This window comes from Rhagoletis zephyria, unplaced genomic scaffold (assembly GCF_001687245.7).
Source record: "Rhagoletis zephyria isolate East Lansing unplaced genomic scaffold, Rhagoletis_zephyria_1.1 Rzeph_scaffold_02878, whole genome shotgun sequence".
Classification (NCBI taxonomy): domain Eukaryota; kingdom Metazoa; phylum Arthropoda; class Insecta; order Diptera; family Tephritidae; genus Rhagoletis; species Rhagoletis zephyria.
This window is the reverse complement of record NW_016159962.1, coordinates 22,199-36,137: the sequence shown is the minus strand read 5'-3', so window position 1 is coordinate 36,137 and position 13,939 is coordinate 22,199. Positions and strand designations below refer to the sequence as shown.

The following is a 13,939-nucleotide window of genomic DNA, read 5'->3' as shown; positions in this document are numbered from 1 at the left end:
TTATTCTGTGGTAAAATTACAGTGTAACGATTTGTGTATACTTTCAGTCGTTTCTGTTTTCTTTTTAGAGAATATTAGGGCAGTGCAGGCAAGATTATTACTTTTTACTACTTTATTGTGTATTAAAGTAATTTACACATATTTAACTAAATTATTTTCTCTTCCATTCCACAGTGCTACAGTAATGATGGTAAAAAGCTTCGTGTGAACGGAAGTTAAAGACAACAAAAGGTAGAAGTTTCAAGTGTATAAATACAATGGAATATGGGTTTACCAGCTGTGAGGCAGCCTTGGCTTTTCTGATATTCTCTTCCAACCTTAGGCCACATTCAAGGACTTAGCAGATAATACACAGGTATAGAGATTTAACGAGTACGATAAGATTTGCAAAAGCTAGTATGAATAGATTTTAAATTCAGTTGAACTATCGCAGTTTTCGGCATAGCTGGAAATCTTACACATCTAAAGCGAAATATTAAAATGATAGCTCCATTCTAGAAGGCACATTTTTGTACTGTTTGCTATATGTTTAATCAAAACGAAGAAAAAATCAAAATTATGTAAGAGGGCCAGCATTTTTTTACAGCATTGAAAAGACTTCTGATGTGTATAGGATCTGGAAGAAATTAGCTTTAAGAGAATGAGAATTGCCTACAGTTAAAATGTTTCAATTGGAAAACGAAAAAATGTGAATTACCAAGTGGGGAATGCTCTATGTTTTGGTCGTATTACCGACTNTATGTTTAATCAAAACGAAGAAAAAATCAAAATTATGTAAGAGGGCCAGCATTTTTTTACAGCATTGAAAAGACTTGTGATGTGTATAGGATCTGGAAGAAATTAGCTTTAAGAGAATGAGAATTGCCTACAGTTAAAATGTTTCAATTGGAAAACGAAAAAATGTAAATTACCAAGTGGGGAATGCTCTATGTTTTGGTCGTATTACCGACTTCCAGTTTGAACTGGAAGTGAGCTAAACAGAAGGAGAGTCCTTTCTTTTAACCGGTAGTCCTTTCCAGAAAAAAGGTGCCGAAAAAAAGTTATGTGTTTTTATGCGCAGAATCAGATTCTGTGGCCAAAATTGTATGGCCCATTAAAAAAAATGGACTTCCGTTGAGTTTGACCCACCAAGAGATTGTGCATGCCCGATTTTTTTTTTTTTTTTGAATTTTTGTGAACTTTATATAAAGTGTCAAGCTATGTTTATATGGTTTATATTACAGAATGAACTATACTTTCATAAACAATTAATACAAGAAAAATGTTTCATGAAAATAACTGTGAACATTATATTAAAACAAGGCGTACACTTTCAGTTGTCGCCTATTGTATGTATACGTATGGGCTTAGTCTGAGATAGACTTTAGACTGATAAAGCGATTAAATTTGTCGTTAACTTGATTGACGAGTTATATAAACTTACGAAAATCATTTTCTCACATCAAATACCTGCTGTTCGTAGAGAATTACAAGTTCATACCTATATAAATGTAAATTTAACAAACATGCTTTCCGTATATGTATTCCGAAGTGATCTTGTTGCAGTGGTTGTATCTTGTTATTGTCAATTGAAGCGACAGCGATGTTTCGTAGCGCTATTTGGGATTTAAATTTACTTGAAATTTACTTTAAACACATAGACTATTGTCAAATAGCCATAAACGCTTTTTCTTTTAAGCCGCTTAAAGGTAAAAGCTTAGGATACAGCAGGAGAATATGAGTATATTCATACATATGTATATTTTTATTTGTACATACATATGTATATAGTACATTAGAGTGGTCATAGAGTTGTTTGCAAAATTTTAAAGCCTTGCATTCGAAAGCTTTCGCACTAAAAATATAAAATTGGGACTTGAAATAAGCATGACATGACATTTTTTAGTATACGATTCGGTAATTCCGAGGTTCGATATAAGTTTTGCATTAAGGAAAATGACGAACTTGAACATTGTTCTCGAAAATTTCACAAATAAATACTCCACAACTTTTATTTAGCAAAAACTATATAAAATTATTTTTCCAAAGAAGTTTGTAAGTCTCAAATTGGTTAAAAAAAATCCCGAGACGCGATAGCAGCAAATAGTGAAAATATAAAAATAAATACTATAAATAATTTCTGATGTTGCACACCAAAGCATTCCAAACACTTTCAATGAAATATGCAAACGCATTAATTACAATCTAAGACCAACTGAAAATATCCTTTTTTTTAATTTTAACCATCCCAAACAGCCCCGTTTTAAAATAATTTCCCTATCAGTTGAAAAAAAACAACAATTTTCACTTACCTCCATTAGAAATAGTTCCATCAGCATGAGAAAGTTCTTACTGTCCGCCAACACATATTTGCTGTAATTCTTAAAGCACGATTCAAGAATGTAAAATTCTTGCCAGTTGTTAACGCGCCAGCGATCATCGCACATGGCACGGCAAATTAACGCATAAACGACATTAGGATCCTGCAGCAGCGTCGACTCGAACGTACAACTAACTTTGGGTGGCTCCATTTCAGCATCCGCGGCTTCCACGCGCTTCCCACCATATATTTGCTGAGCGCTACGTTCGCGCAGCAACAGCAATGCAACGACACGTTGCAGCTCATTGGCATCCAAAAATTTCTCTAACATGCCCAACACGACCTCCTTTTGTGTATCCAACTCTCGACTATTTGCCAATAGCGCTTCGGCAGCTGCAGCTGCGGCGGCAGCTTCTTCAACAGCCGGACGGCGTTGTTGTACAGGCGAGCGTGTGACGGGACTTTGAAAAGGTGCCCGATAGTCGGCAAGTGTGGTGAGCGCGGCATTACCGCCAACGGGCGGCATGAAGAAGATCTCGTACGAAAGTGATTTGAGAGCAAGCACAGCGCAATCGAGCACCGCATTGTTAGCCAGTAAGCTGTTGATGATGCTGATAATTTTTGGAATGGTGATGAGTTTGCGATCGCTTTTGTGTGTCAACTGTATGAGGAATTTGATCATGGGAGGAATGATGAGCGGTCCGTTTCTGTGGTGAGTAGAAGAATTTAAATAAATATGTGCATGAAGTTGATGTAGTAAAGAAGTTTATAATAAAAAAAAATCGTTTTGCACACATTCACAGTCAGAATTCACAGTCAACATTCAATCTGTCAAAATGTCGTTCGCGTACTCTAAGCAACTTGATGTCGTAACCAATCCGAGTGGAGCCTTGGGTCATAACAGAAAGAGATGTAGCTTCGGTTAGGCTACTCCGACTCTTGCAGTTTTCTAAGTTCATCAGAAGATGGAGACTTTTTAGCTTGTATAGATACGTACAATAAATATTATAGCGACTTTTGAACGTGTATATATACATACATACAGTAAGTATTTTAGCGACTTATGTATATATAAGGATCTTGCACTGTTAGTGGACATGCAACTACTTTAAATACTGGTGTACGTTAACCATCAAAACCTAAGCTACTCATATATGTGCATATGTTTATTTTCTTGCTTGAAGCTAGATGCATCGGAATATTGTTGTACGCTATATTTTTTCGCCATCATGCAACATTAAAGTTGTAGATAGATAACTCCAGTTCAGTTTAACTTTTTATATCTTTTGACTATATTTTTCATATATACCAACTATTCTGGGCATATATGTACATATATTGCCTGCTCAATTTTATTCAACATATTTAATTTAGTTGAAAATTTTAAAGCTTTAGATGCAGGGGTACTAAACTTTTATTCAATGAGTATCTACCCTAAATTAGGCAAATACCCGGGTACGAAAATGGGTAGGTGTACACCCATCATTACGCATGCACACACAATTGTATTTCTCTTAAGCTTTAAAATCGACAATTCACACTAGGATGTGTTAAATTACAGAAAAAAAAAATTGAACTCTAAAAACTCCAATGCAAATCCTTTAAAATGCTTTAAGCGCATTTTGCTTGCTAAACACCAAAACTCGCCCACTTTTGCTGCCAATAGACATTTGAATTGCAAATGCATCACCACCAGCCAAAGATAACATTTTATTTTCGAATTTCAAACGAAAATAATCCTGCAGCCTCTACCACAACAACAGCAAAATATACACACACACACACACTTTTGGGCCATATAGGCAGCAATTTGGGAGTTTTAGAGAGCTACGCTGAACCACAGAGCGCAGCAGCGAGGCAAACAGGCAACATTTCATTGTTTCCGGCAATACATCCTGTATTCCACAACATCTCTCCTCTCTCTATGCCATTTGTTAAATCCTCAAACAAATAAATAAAGCAACAGTAGCCACAACGTAGGTCAACGCAGCACACAAATCAATACACAGCCAAATACGGAGCCATGTATGCAACACAGTTGTGCATCAACAACAAATCAACACCCAATACTCTCACTCACCTGACAATGCCATTTTCAATTAAATCCAAATTGTTTAAAATCTGATCAAATATTACATTTTTCGAGTCGAGTACACTGTAAGTGACATTGAGTTCCAGCAACTGAGATAGCAACTCCAAAATGGGCGCTTGAATACGTGCATTCGATTTGAGGAATAGCTGAAAATAGATGAAAATTTGCAAATGCAATTTTATTCATGAGCATGTGCACATAAATATACATATATGTGTATGTGTATATGTGTGTGTGTAAATCATAGTTGGGGAGGGTAAGCAATATATTTATCAGGTGGTAGTTAGCAACAGCAAGTAAATAATAAATGTTTGCTCTGAAAGCTGTGCGTAAAATCCGTTGAGGTATCATTTCCATCAACTCCGCACTCCCGACAGCCGTCAGCAACAGCTTTTGTGGTCTTTTTGATTATTTTAATGGCTGTGTAACTGAGTCATTGCTGCAGGCTGTGTGTAGTATCCTTTCAGTAGTTGGTATTGGTGCCCCTGTGGTGTAGACGTATGTATGTATATTTGCAGGGCTTATCGTAAGAATCAGGAAATGCGAGTAGCAATACAATAAACACCTTTTTAATTATTTCATTCACCTACCTCTTTGGTATTCGCTTAAAAACTATTTTCGAAATAATTTTCTAAATTGTACTAGTTATAAATCACAGCCTCAATAGCGCTGTAGGGCTATTGGATAATCACTAAAATAAACTAGAGAAGCTTAACTATATTTTGAGAAAGAATATTCAGTAGATACTGGGGTTTAAACCGAAACTTGTTATGTCCCTACACCCACAATGCCTTTAATATAGCCGTTGGCCTTAACCATATAATGCAATTTACGAACATTAGGGTGGTCCCTGCATGTGGGGAGAAGATATTAAAGTCCGAATTTTGATTCCCTCATCGACTAGGATGCTTCTATATCGAAAAATATACCCACCTTATTTTTATTTCGAAATCAAAATATATTCAGAGGTCGCTCAAAGTTTTACGTGTATTTTTTTTCGTTGAAATTGTATGGAAGTCTTGAAAACAATATTTTTCGGTCAGAAAACTCTGTTTCTCTTCAGGAGACTTCCAATAATAATACCCAATTGTTTGTTTTAGCATTTCATAATAGCAACGTTTTTTTTTATCGGTACCGCCACTGCATTTTTTGGGGGGTTTTGAGGGACCTATAAAAAATGTTTAATATTAAAATATGGTAAAAGAAACAATTAGGTATTATTATTGTAAGTCTTCTGATGGGAAACAGAGTTTTCTGATCTATATAAAATACTTAGAAAAACTTTGAGCGCTTTTAGCGACCTCTAAATATTTTTTTTTCCAAATAAAAAACGGATATATTTTGAAAATTTTTAAAAAATTTGGTCGCCATATTGGAGCCGCCATGGTGACCAGCCTGGATCAGGCTAGACTTGCAACATCTGCTCCATTAAAAATCTTAGTATTTTCATAATTATAAATTATTCGAATATTTTTCGTCTATATAGGTACAAGGAAAATTATTAACCTGTACTACGGGTTAAATTGGGAGACATTTAAGCTAAACCACGCATTAAGAATTATTTTAAAAAACTTTGCAAAAACAAGTACTACTGCTTAAAAGTATGCGAAAAACTTCACACTAAAAATTATATTTTTATGCGTCACAATAAGCAACTTTGGACAGCGATTATTTTGTTTTGTTGTTGTTTTCTCTTTTGAATTTATTAGATTGAGTTAGCAGTTGAATATTTCTCAGCCAGAACACCAAAAATCATGGCCATCTGAAATCATTTAATTTTGAACTTTTGGCATGATATAATTGAAAAGAGGCACAGTGTGCGGCACTTACTTTTTTTTTGGATATTTCGGGAGCTCTTACGATTTTTTTTTTTGGGATTTTTCGTGATTATTCATGTTCTATATTTTTCGTTTTTTTTTTTAACCTTTTAGGTTTCGAGGTTTTCGAAGCTTTTTTGTCAATCTTCGGGACACTACGTGTTATATTTTTCCGCGACAGTTCGTTTTACTTTTTTAGATTATTCGAGGCCTTTCGAGATTCTTCTTTTTTTTGTAAGTTTAAGCATACAATGTGATTTAGTTTTCGGGATTTTGTTTTTCGAGTGAGTTTTGCATTTTTTTAAGTGTTGCATTTTTTTTTCGGGATTTTTCGTCGTTACCTTTTTTCGTATAATTTATGGCCGTTTCGGGAATTCTGGAGATACTTCTGGAATTTCTCTATTTGGTTTTCAGAATATTTTGAGACACTTCGAACTTTTTCAAGATGTTCAGGGCTTTTTCGGTACTCTTTTGGGTTCGGGATCTTAACTAATTTTTTTTTTTTAGAATGTATATAAAATAGAAAGCCAAATTATGGGTAGACATGGGCCATTTCATAGTTCGTTTTTCGAATCGCTTATAAATAAATAAACAATTTGATAGACAAATTTTGAAATTTCTTAAAAAGAAGTTAGAATCTATAGATATCTATGTCGTAAATGACATTCGAGTGAGTCAAACTTTTTCGGTAATAGTCATAAAATAAACCAAACTTGTTTTTTTTCATGCAGCGGGAGGCAGTCTACTGCACGAAACATGCACATAAATACCTCATTAATTAGGAAGACTATACTCACCATGAGGCAATAGATTACCAACGGCTCAAACAGTTTAATGTGCTTCACACACTCGCTGGCACGCTCCGACTTATAGGCTTGCAAATTTAGGCCGCTCGCAAATAATTCGCCTACCAAGCGATAATATTCCGCCGCTGTCAAGTGCAGTAGATTGTTGCCGCCACCACCATTATCAAGACCAAAGTCAATATGCGCCTGGCCTCGTTTGCCATAAGTTGTCTGTGTACCAATTACATTTGGCTCATTCTGTGTGACAGTTGACGAAGTCATTGTCGGGGTCGACATGCCATCGCCTGCTCGTGCGCTCCTTAATACCGCTGCTGAGCCACCAATTGTTGCTGCAGTCATAGTAGCTAATGTTGCATGTATTGTTGTTGCATTGGAATTTATGGCATGCCACATGGTGATTGCCTGCCGGTGATCACTGTTGCCCCCGCCTTGCGTGCCACTCCCTAATGTGCCCTGCTGTGCATCGAGATGCTGCTTTTTGCTGTGTGCCCACCACTTTTGTTGTTTGTGTAAACTTCTTTGCTGCCGTAGGTGGAGTTGCAGCTGTTGTCCTTTGCTGCGCACCACAAAATACGGTCTTATGAATGTGGCATAATAGTCTGGCTGTTGGTTGCCATAATTTTGGCCAAATAAATATTTCAACAGTTGCCTCAGACATGCGATGCACTCGGCGGGCGCATAATTTACGAGTTTGCTCAAATACTGGAGAATTTCTTCAATTAATTTTAGAATGGCGTTGGATGGGAAGACTGCAGAAGCACTAACTCCGCCGCTAACGCCAAAGGCATGTCCGGTGCTTGGCGAAGTATCCGTGCCACCACCGCTGCCGGCACCACCACCGGCGGCGCCGCCGCTGCTGCTGGGGCTATTGCCGCGCTGTCTGCCATGGCTCGGAGTGTGGCCCGTGGGTGTGGTGCTAGGCATCACTAGGGCGGCATGTGTGCGCAATTCAATGCACAAACTCAAAGTGTTGAGGCACGTCCGGAGTAGCGAAATTAATAACCTGCCGGATTCTTGATTTATCGTTATCTGTGGATAAGCGAGGGAAGAGAGAAAAGAAAAATAGCAGATATGTTAGTACAAGATAAACATTCATGTAGATGTGTGAGTGTGTGCGTATAGAGTATATGAATGTATCTAAATACGTGTATGTGGGAGCAGCATCTATGCTATTGAGCTCAAGCAAGGACTAAAGCAAAGCTCACAAAATTAATGCGTAAAAATTTGTCGAAACTAATTAAAGATACGTTTTATGTACTGACAGAAGCAGTTTCAGGCTTTAGAGGATTTCTTGACACTTCGTTAGCTACTTTAAAATTCTACCAATAAAGGAGTGCTTTCAAGTAAACGTATGGAAACTGATTAATACTATGAGCCTTTGCTATCGTTTAGAGGTTTTAAAGTCCATTAAGTGTAAAAACTTGAAGGGGTAACGCCACACTAGAGTTCTGGAAAAGTAGATTATTTAATGGCTTAAGCCATTATCGACTTTCACTTTTTTACCATAGACTCGGATTCTGAGGAAAAATTACATAATTTTTGTCGGAAACTTTTCTCTGGAATGGACATGCGCTCGAAACCGGGCATCGGCAATACGACCAAAATATGGAGCAACCCCGACTTAGTAATTCGTATTTTTTCCTTTTCCAGTAAAAACATTTTCACTCATTTAAGCAGTACATAACGATTTGAAGTTCGAAGGCCATTTAGAGATTGAAAAGGGCACTTCCGCGAAAAAAGTTTCTAACAAAAGTTACGTATTTTTGTCCGCAGAATAAGTTTCAAAAAAAAATTTACGTATTTTTGTACACGGAATCTGAATCAGTAGTAAAAACCTGTATGTCCAATTTAAAATAATGGACTTTCGGTCAGTTTAACCACCAAAAGATAGCGCTGAAAGTTTTCATTTATTTTATATGGGATTAAACAATTTTTCTTAGAAATGGTATAGAATTTTTGAAAATCAATATTTTTCGATCGGAAAAACCTGTTTCATTTAAGAGATTCCCAAAAATAAAACACAATTATTTCTTTAACCATTTTTTCATAGTAACTATATTTTATAGACCCGCCAAAAACCCCAGAAAATACAATGAGGGGACCAATAAAAAGATCTTTACTACTAAAAATGGTTAAATAAACAATTGGGTATTATTATTGAAAGTCCCCTGAAGAGAACCAGAGTTTTCCGATCGAAAAATATAGATTCTCAAGAATTCTATACCATTTCTACGAAAAGTTGTTTTTTACTCATATACAATACATGTAAAACTTTGAGCGTTTTTTAGCGACTTTTAAATATTTTTTGATTTCAAAATAAAAAATAGGGGTATATTTTTTCTATATATGTAGAACCATCCTAGGAAGTGAGAGCATTCAAATTCCGATTTTACTTTTTTCAACCAACTAATAGAACACCGATACTATAATTTGTTTTTCCTAAGTATAGCTGGAAAACGACTCGTTGCTTTTTGGTTTGTGCTCGAACTATGGATCGAACCCAATAACGACGAAGTGATAGAGCGCACCTCTAACCACTTGACAACTTCGGCCGCATACAGCCTTAAACGAACCTGTCAGACAGATCAGGATTCATTGAACTCGCAAACGACAGTAGATAAGGGAACCAACATTATCGGTTATTTAGCAGATCTATGTATCAACGAGAGAAGATCTAAGTCTTTACGTTCAATTTACCGTCCCTTTATCACTGCAGTCGGAGTATTATAATTTGGTTAGGTTGGGTTAGGTAAGCTGGCTAGCCACTGCGTGGCTTCGCAGAGACCGATATACGACGACCCTATTGCACAGTTAATCACTTAGCGCCAGGAGCAAGCCGCAGTCCTCTTTGCAAATCGGAAAACCTTGTTGCACCCTATCTTGGCAGCGGCTTTCAAGTTAGGCTGAAGGCCTGCTCCCAGGAGACTGAATTGCAGTCTACTTAGGGTAGGACAAACACATAGTATATGCTCCACCATCTCCTCTCCTCGTTCTGCATCTCCTGCATATGCTATCATTTGTTAGAGCCAGTTTAAAGGCGTGCGATGCCAGTAACAATATCCCGTAAGGGCACCCACCATTAGCTAAGTATTCTCCCTCTTGAGGGAAAGGAGAAACTTCATTAGCTTTATGTCATACGCTCCGCACATAATCTTAGACATCTTGCGGAGCTGCCCTGCACTCCACCCCACCCCTTGAGGAAGTGCTGTGCGAAAGATGCGCCTTAAACGCAGCCTGACTGTCAATGTAGAGATTCACCAGTTTTTGTACTAGGTTGCTGCTGAGATCCGCCGCTCTCCTTATAGCCAATACTTCCGCCTGAAGATGCTGCAATTATAATTTGGTACCACATAATGAATGAAAGTACCCGGTTAGTGGAGAGGGTACCGCGGAAACGATTTCTGCCATATGCTCAAGGTCGAGGAACATGTGGAAAGTGTAGAGCACCTTTTCTGCCACTTTCTAGCCCTGGCACGAAGGCGACTTAATCGCACATTTCAAATGCGTCTCGCCGGTCGCATATACGGCAATACAGTAGTGATGTTTAGATAAACACGTACAAGCGTAAACCAAAAGTAAACCAACATAAACTGAGTACATTAAGCGCTCTTATTCTAAAATGTAAGAAAACTAAAAAAAACAAACAAAGCTTCGCCCTAAGCTGCAGCGTGTGAGTCAGTAAGTCACAGTTAGCGATTTTGGCACTCGTCACACCCATTGCAACTTAAAATGCAGCACAAATTATCACATCGGAGGAACAGGCGTAGATGCGCATACACACATACATATCCACGTTCAACTTATTGCTCCGCACATGCAGATGTGTATATATGTATAGTACATCCGTAGATACGAGTAGTTAGATACGAGTAAGTATGTTTGCAAAGTACGCACGCAGCTGCCATTTGCACACGTTCGTTTACTAACTGTACGCTGTGCATCCATCACTCCGCGCAGGTCGTCGCATCCTACATAACTAAATACATATATAAATACATACATATATATGCTTCTCTTCCTTTACACTGCACTCTCCGCCTTAATGATTTCTGCTGGTTTGCAACTTTTTAAACCACAAGTATCAGATACTAAAAATCCTCACAACCAACGCGAAAAGCCACAAAATCTCGCTTACATATTCGGCATTCGTGCGGTTGCACAGCTCAAAAACAGATATAACAACAACAACAACATGGGCAACCAGAGAGTGCCCAAAGCAATACCCAAAGAGTCCTACAGGATAACCAGTCGTTGCATACATACACAGCACATATGTACATACCTAGTAGTGCCAGCAGAATAAGTCTCCAGCCACAATCGAAATTTAAGTCCGCGAAAGACAAAACCAGTCTGGGGCGGACAAGCGAACGAAAGCAAAACAAACCGAGAAAGCAGCGCAGCACAGCGAAAAGCCAACAAAACTTTTACAATTTACGTAATGTGCCCGCGTCCAGCCAAAGGAGGTAATGTGTGCGCGCGCGGGTGCGTTTGTGTCTCGGTGATCACAATCACACACAGACACAAAATATTAAAATGTCCACTGTATGTAATTGCACTTGGAGTGCGAACTCCCAAAAGTCTGCAGGGATTTAACTGAAGCTCTAGCACTACGTGGCCACTCTGGGAATATGCATACAGCTATGAAAACCAACAAATACATTTACACAAATGCATGCATACATATGGCAGAGAGAAAAAAAAAACAACCAAATGGAGTGGTATACATAGCCCTGCTGCTGGTGTTACTGTACAGACATACATACATATGTAAGTTGGTCTGTGTGGTAAATGGTGGAATTACGCTCACCTTGTAGCTGTCATTAGCACTTCTTAAAATGTTGTAAAGTTTTATATAAACGTAATCGCTTCCGAAATAACCAACGCTTTGCACCAACGTCAATTCCTTTGCATTTGCGAAGAGATCACCTTTCTGCACTTTCACGAATAGTAGCGGCTTTTGTTGGGTAATGAGATGATAGTAGATATTGAGAATCTTCATGACATGCACCAACAGTTGATCCAATTGTAATTGCAGTGTACGTTCGGGTTGATCTGCGGTTAAAGTGGAGGCGAGCATGTAACCTGGAAGTAGAAATGGGACTATGTATTACTATGCGTATCTACATATCTTTATATGTATGTACGTATGTACGTTTTTAAGTATTACAAAATTTTTTAAAATGTATACACAAAAAACTGGGTGCGTACAGTCACTAAGCGCGGAAAAAGTGAACCTTCATTGAAAAAATTATTTAAAAGAAAAAGTTTGCAATAAATTTCCTTAAATATTTTGTTGTCCATGGCTGTCTATGTTTATGTCTATGGCAATGTCCACGTCAATGTCTATGTCTAAGGCTATGGATATGTTTTTGTATATGCCTATGTCTATGTCTAAGTATACTCCTATTTTTATGTGTATGCTTATGTATATGTCTGTGTATAGCTATGTCTATGTCTATTTGTATTTCTTTGCCGATGTATGTCTATTTCTGTGTTTATGTATATGTCTATGTCTATGTCTATGTATATGTCTATGTATGTATATGTATATGTCTATGTCTATGTCTATGTCTATGTCCATGTCTATGTCTATGTCTATATCTATGTCTACGTCTATTTCTAAGTGCATGGTCATGTCTATTTCTGAGTATACATATGTCTATGTCTGTGTCCACTACGTTGTCTATGTTAATGTACATATGTGTCTATGTCCATGCTTATGACTATATCGCGTTTGTCATATTCCTTGTCTTTGCCCTTATCTTTATAGATATTTTTTTACTTACTTTTATTTTTATTTGTATCTTCATCTACATGTAACCCTTGCTTTTATCTTCACCTTCATCTTCATCTTCTGGTTATCATCACCTTCATTAATTTCCTCTTCACCTACCCCTTCATCTTGTCTTTAATCTTTGTGGGTGATTCGAGTTCTACTTTTTCTCAGATCACATACCTTTTTCTATGTACAAACGAAAGGTGTCACTAAAACGATGGGATGCATACATATAAGAATAATAGATTGGCGCTTACACATATGTTAGTGTTTGGCCGAGCTTCTCCTCCGATTTGTGGCGTGCGCCTTGATGTTGTCACACAAAGCCGAGGGACCTACAGTTTTACGCCGACTCCGAACGGCGATTGTATTTTTATGAGAAGCTTTTTTTCNAAAAGCTTAAACAGACTTAATCCGGATCAACTGCAATTAATTCCCGAGTTGATCCAGATCAACGCTGCCGTCTGTTTGTGCTTTAAGGAGCTCTTAAAGCTAAACTAGGGCATCTCTCGCTACTGATAGAGGTCTTAACTGGCCGATATCAATTTGGGATCCATGCGGTAACGTTCAACAAAACCTCAATCCCTTACTGCAGTATTTAACCATATTAATGAGGTGGAGTCATCTCAGTATGAAATCCTTTGCAGTGCAGCTTAGGCGAGCCTAAGGCGTAGATACCTTTGGCCTCACTTCTTGTTCACCCTTTATCAGATTTTGGGAATACATAGATGTTAGCTGCTTAAAAAAACTAAAATTAGCATGTCAGCACACAAGTAGTACAAAAACCAGACAGCCAAGCAGCACTGGCAAATACAAAAAACTTATTGTTCTATCAAAAGACATCTTACTTATTTAGATTCATGATTATAGCGACATATAAATGGACTGAACTGTAGCATGGCTTGACAAATCCGCAACAGAGACAATTAGCTGATTTTGCACAAATACATGACAATTGATTACATTACATAAATAATAACTCAAAAAGCAAATAAACTTAAAGCTTTTGAAGTGATGACAATGCAGAAGATACTCCAACAACAACAACAACTAATATCATCGTATCGTTTAAATGCCGCAATGATTTAATAATATGCAAATATTGAAATATGCTAAATTAAATAAGTCGGCATACATAAAATGTCCATT

At 37.5% G+C, this 13,939-nt stretch overlaps 1 protein-coding gene across 1 annotated transcript in view; it reads right to left on the bottom strand.

The window, feature by feature from the left end:
• The window catches only part of LOC108367945 (uncharacterized), a 66,021-nt gene that overhangs the window by 33,447 nt on the left and 18,635 nt on the right, over positions 1–13,939 (bottom strand). The window contains exons 6-9 of the mRNA XM_017622660.1: positions 11,822–12,096; positions 7,006–8,043; positions 4,380–4,537; positions 2,292–3,006 (exon numbers count right to left, since the gene is read on the bottom strand). Coding sequence (XP_017478149.1) covers positions 2,292–3,006; positions 4,380–4,537; positions 7,006–8,043; positions 11,822–12,096 — 2,186 coding nt within the window. The remainder of the gene's footprint in view (positions 1–2,291; positions 3,007–4,379; positions 4,538–7,005; positions 8,044–11,821; positions 12,097–13,939) is intronic.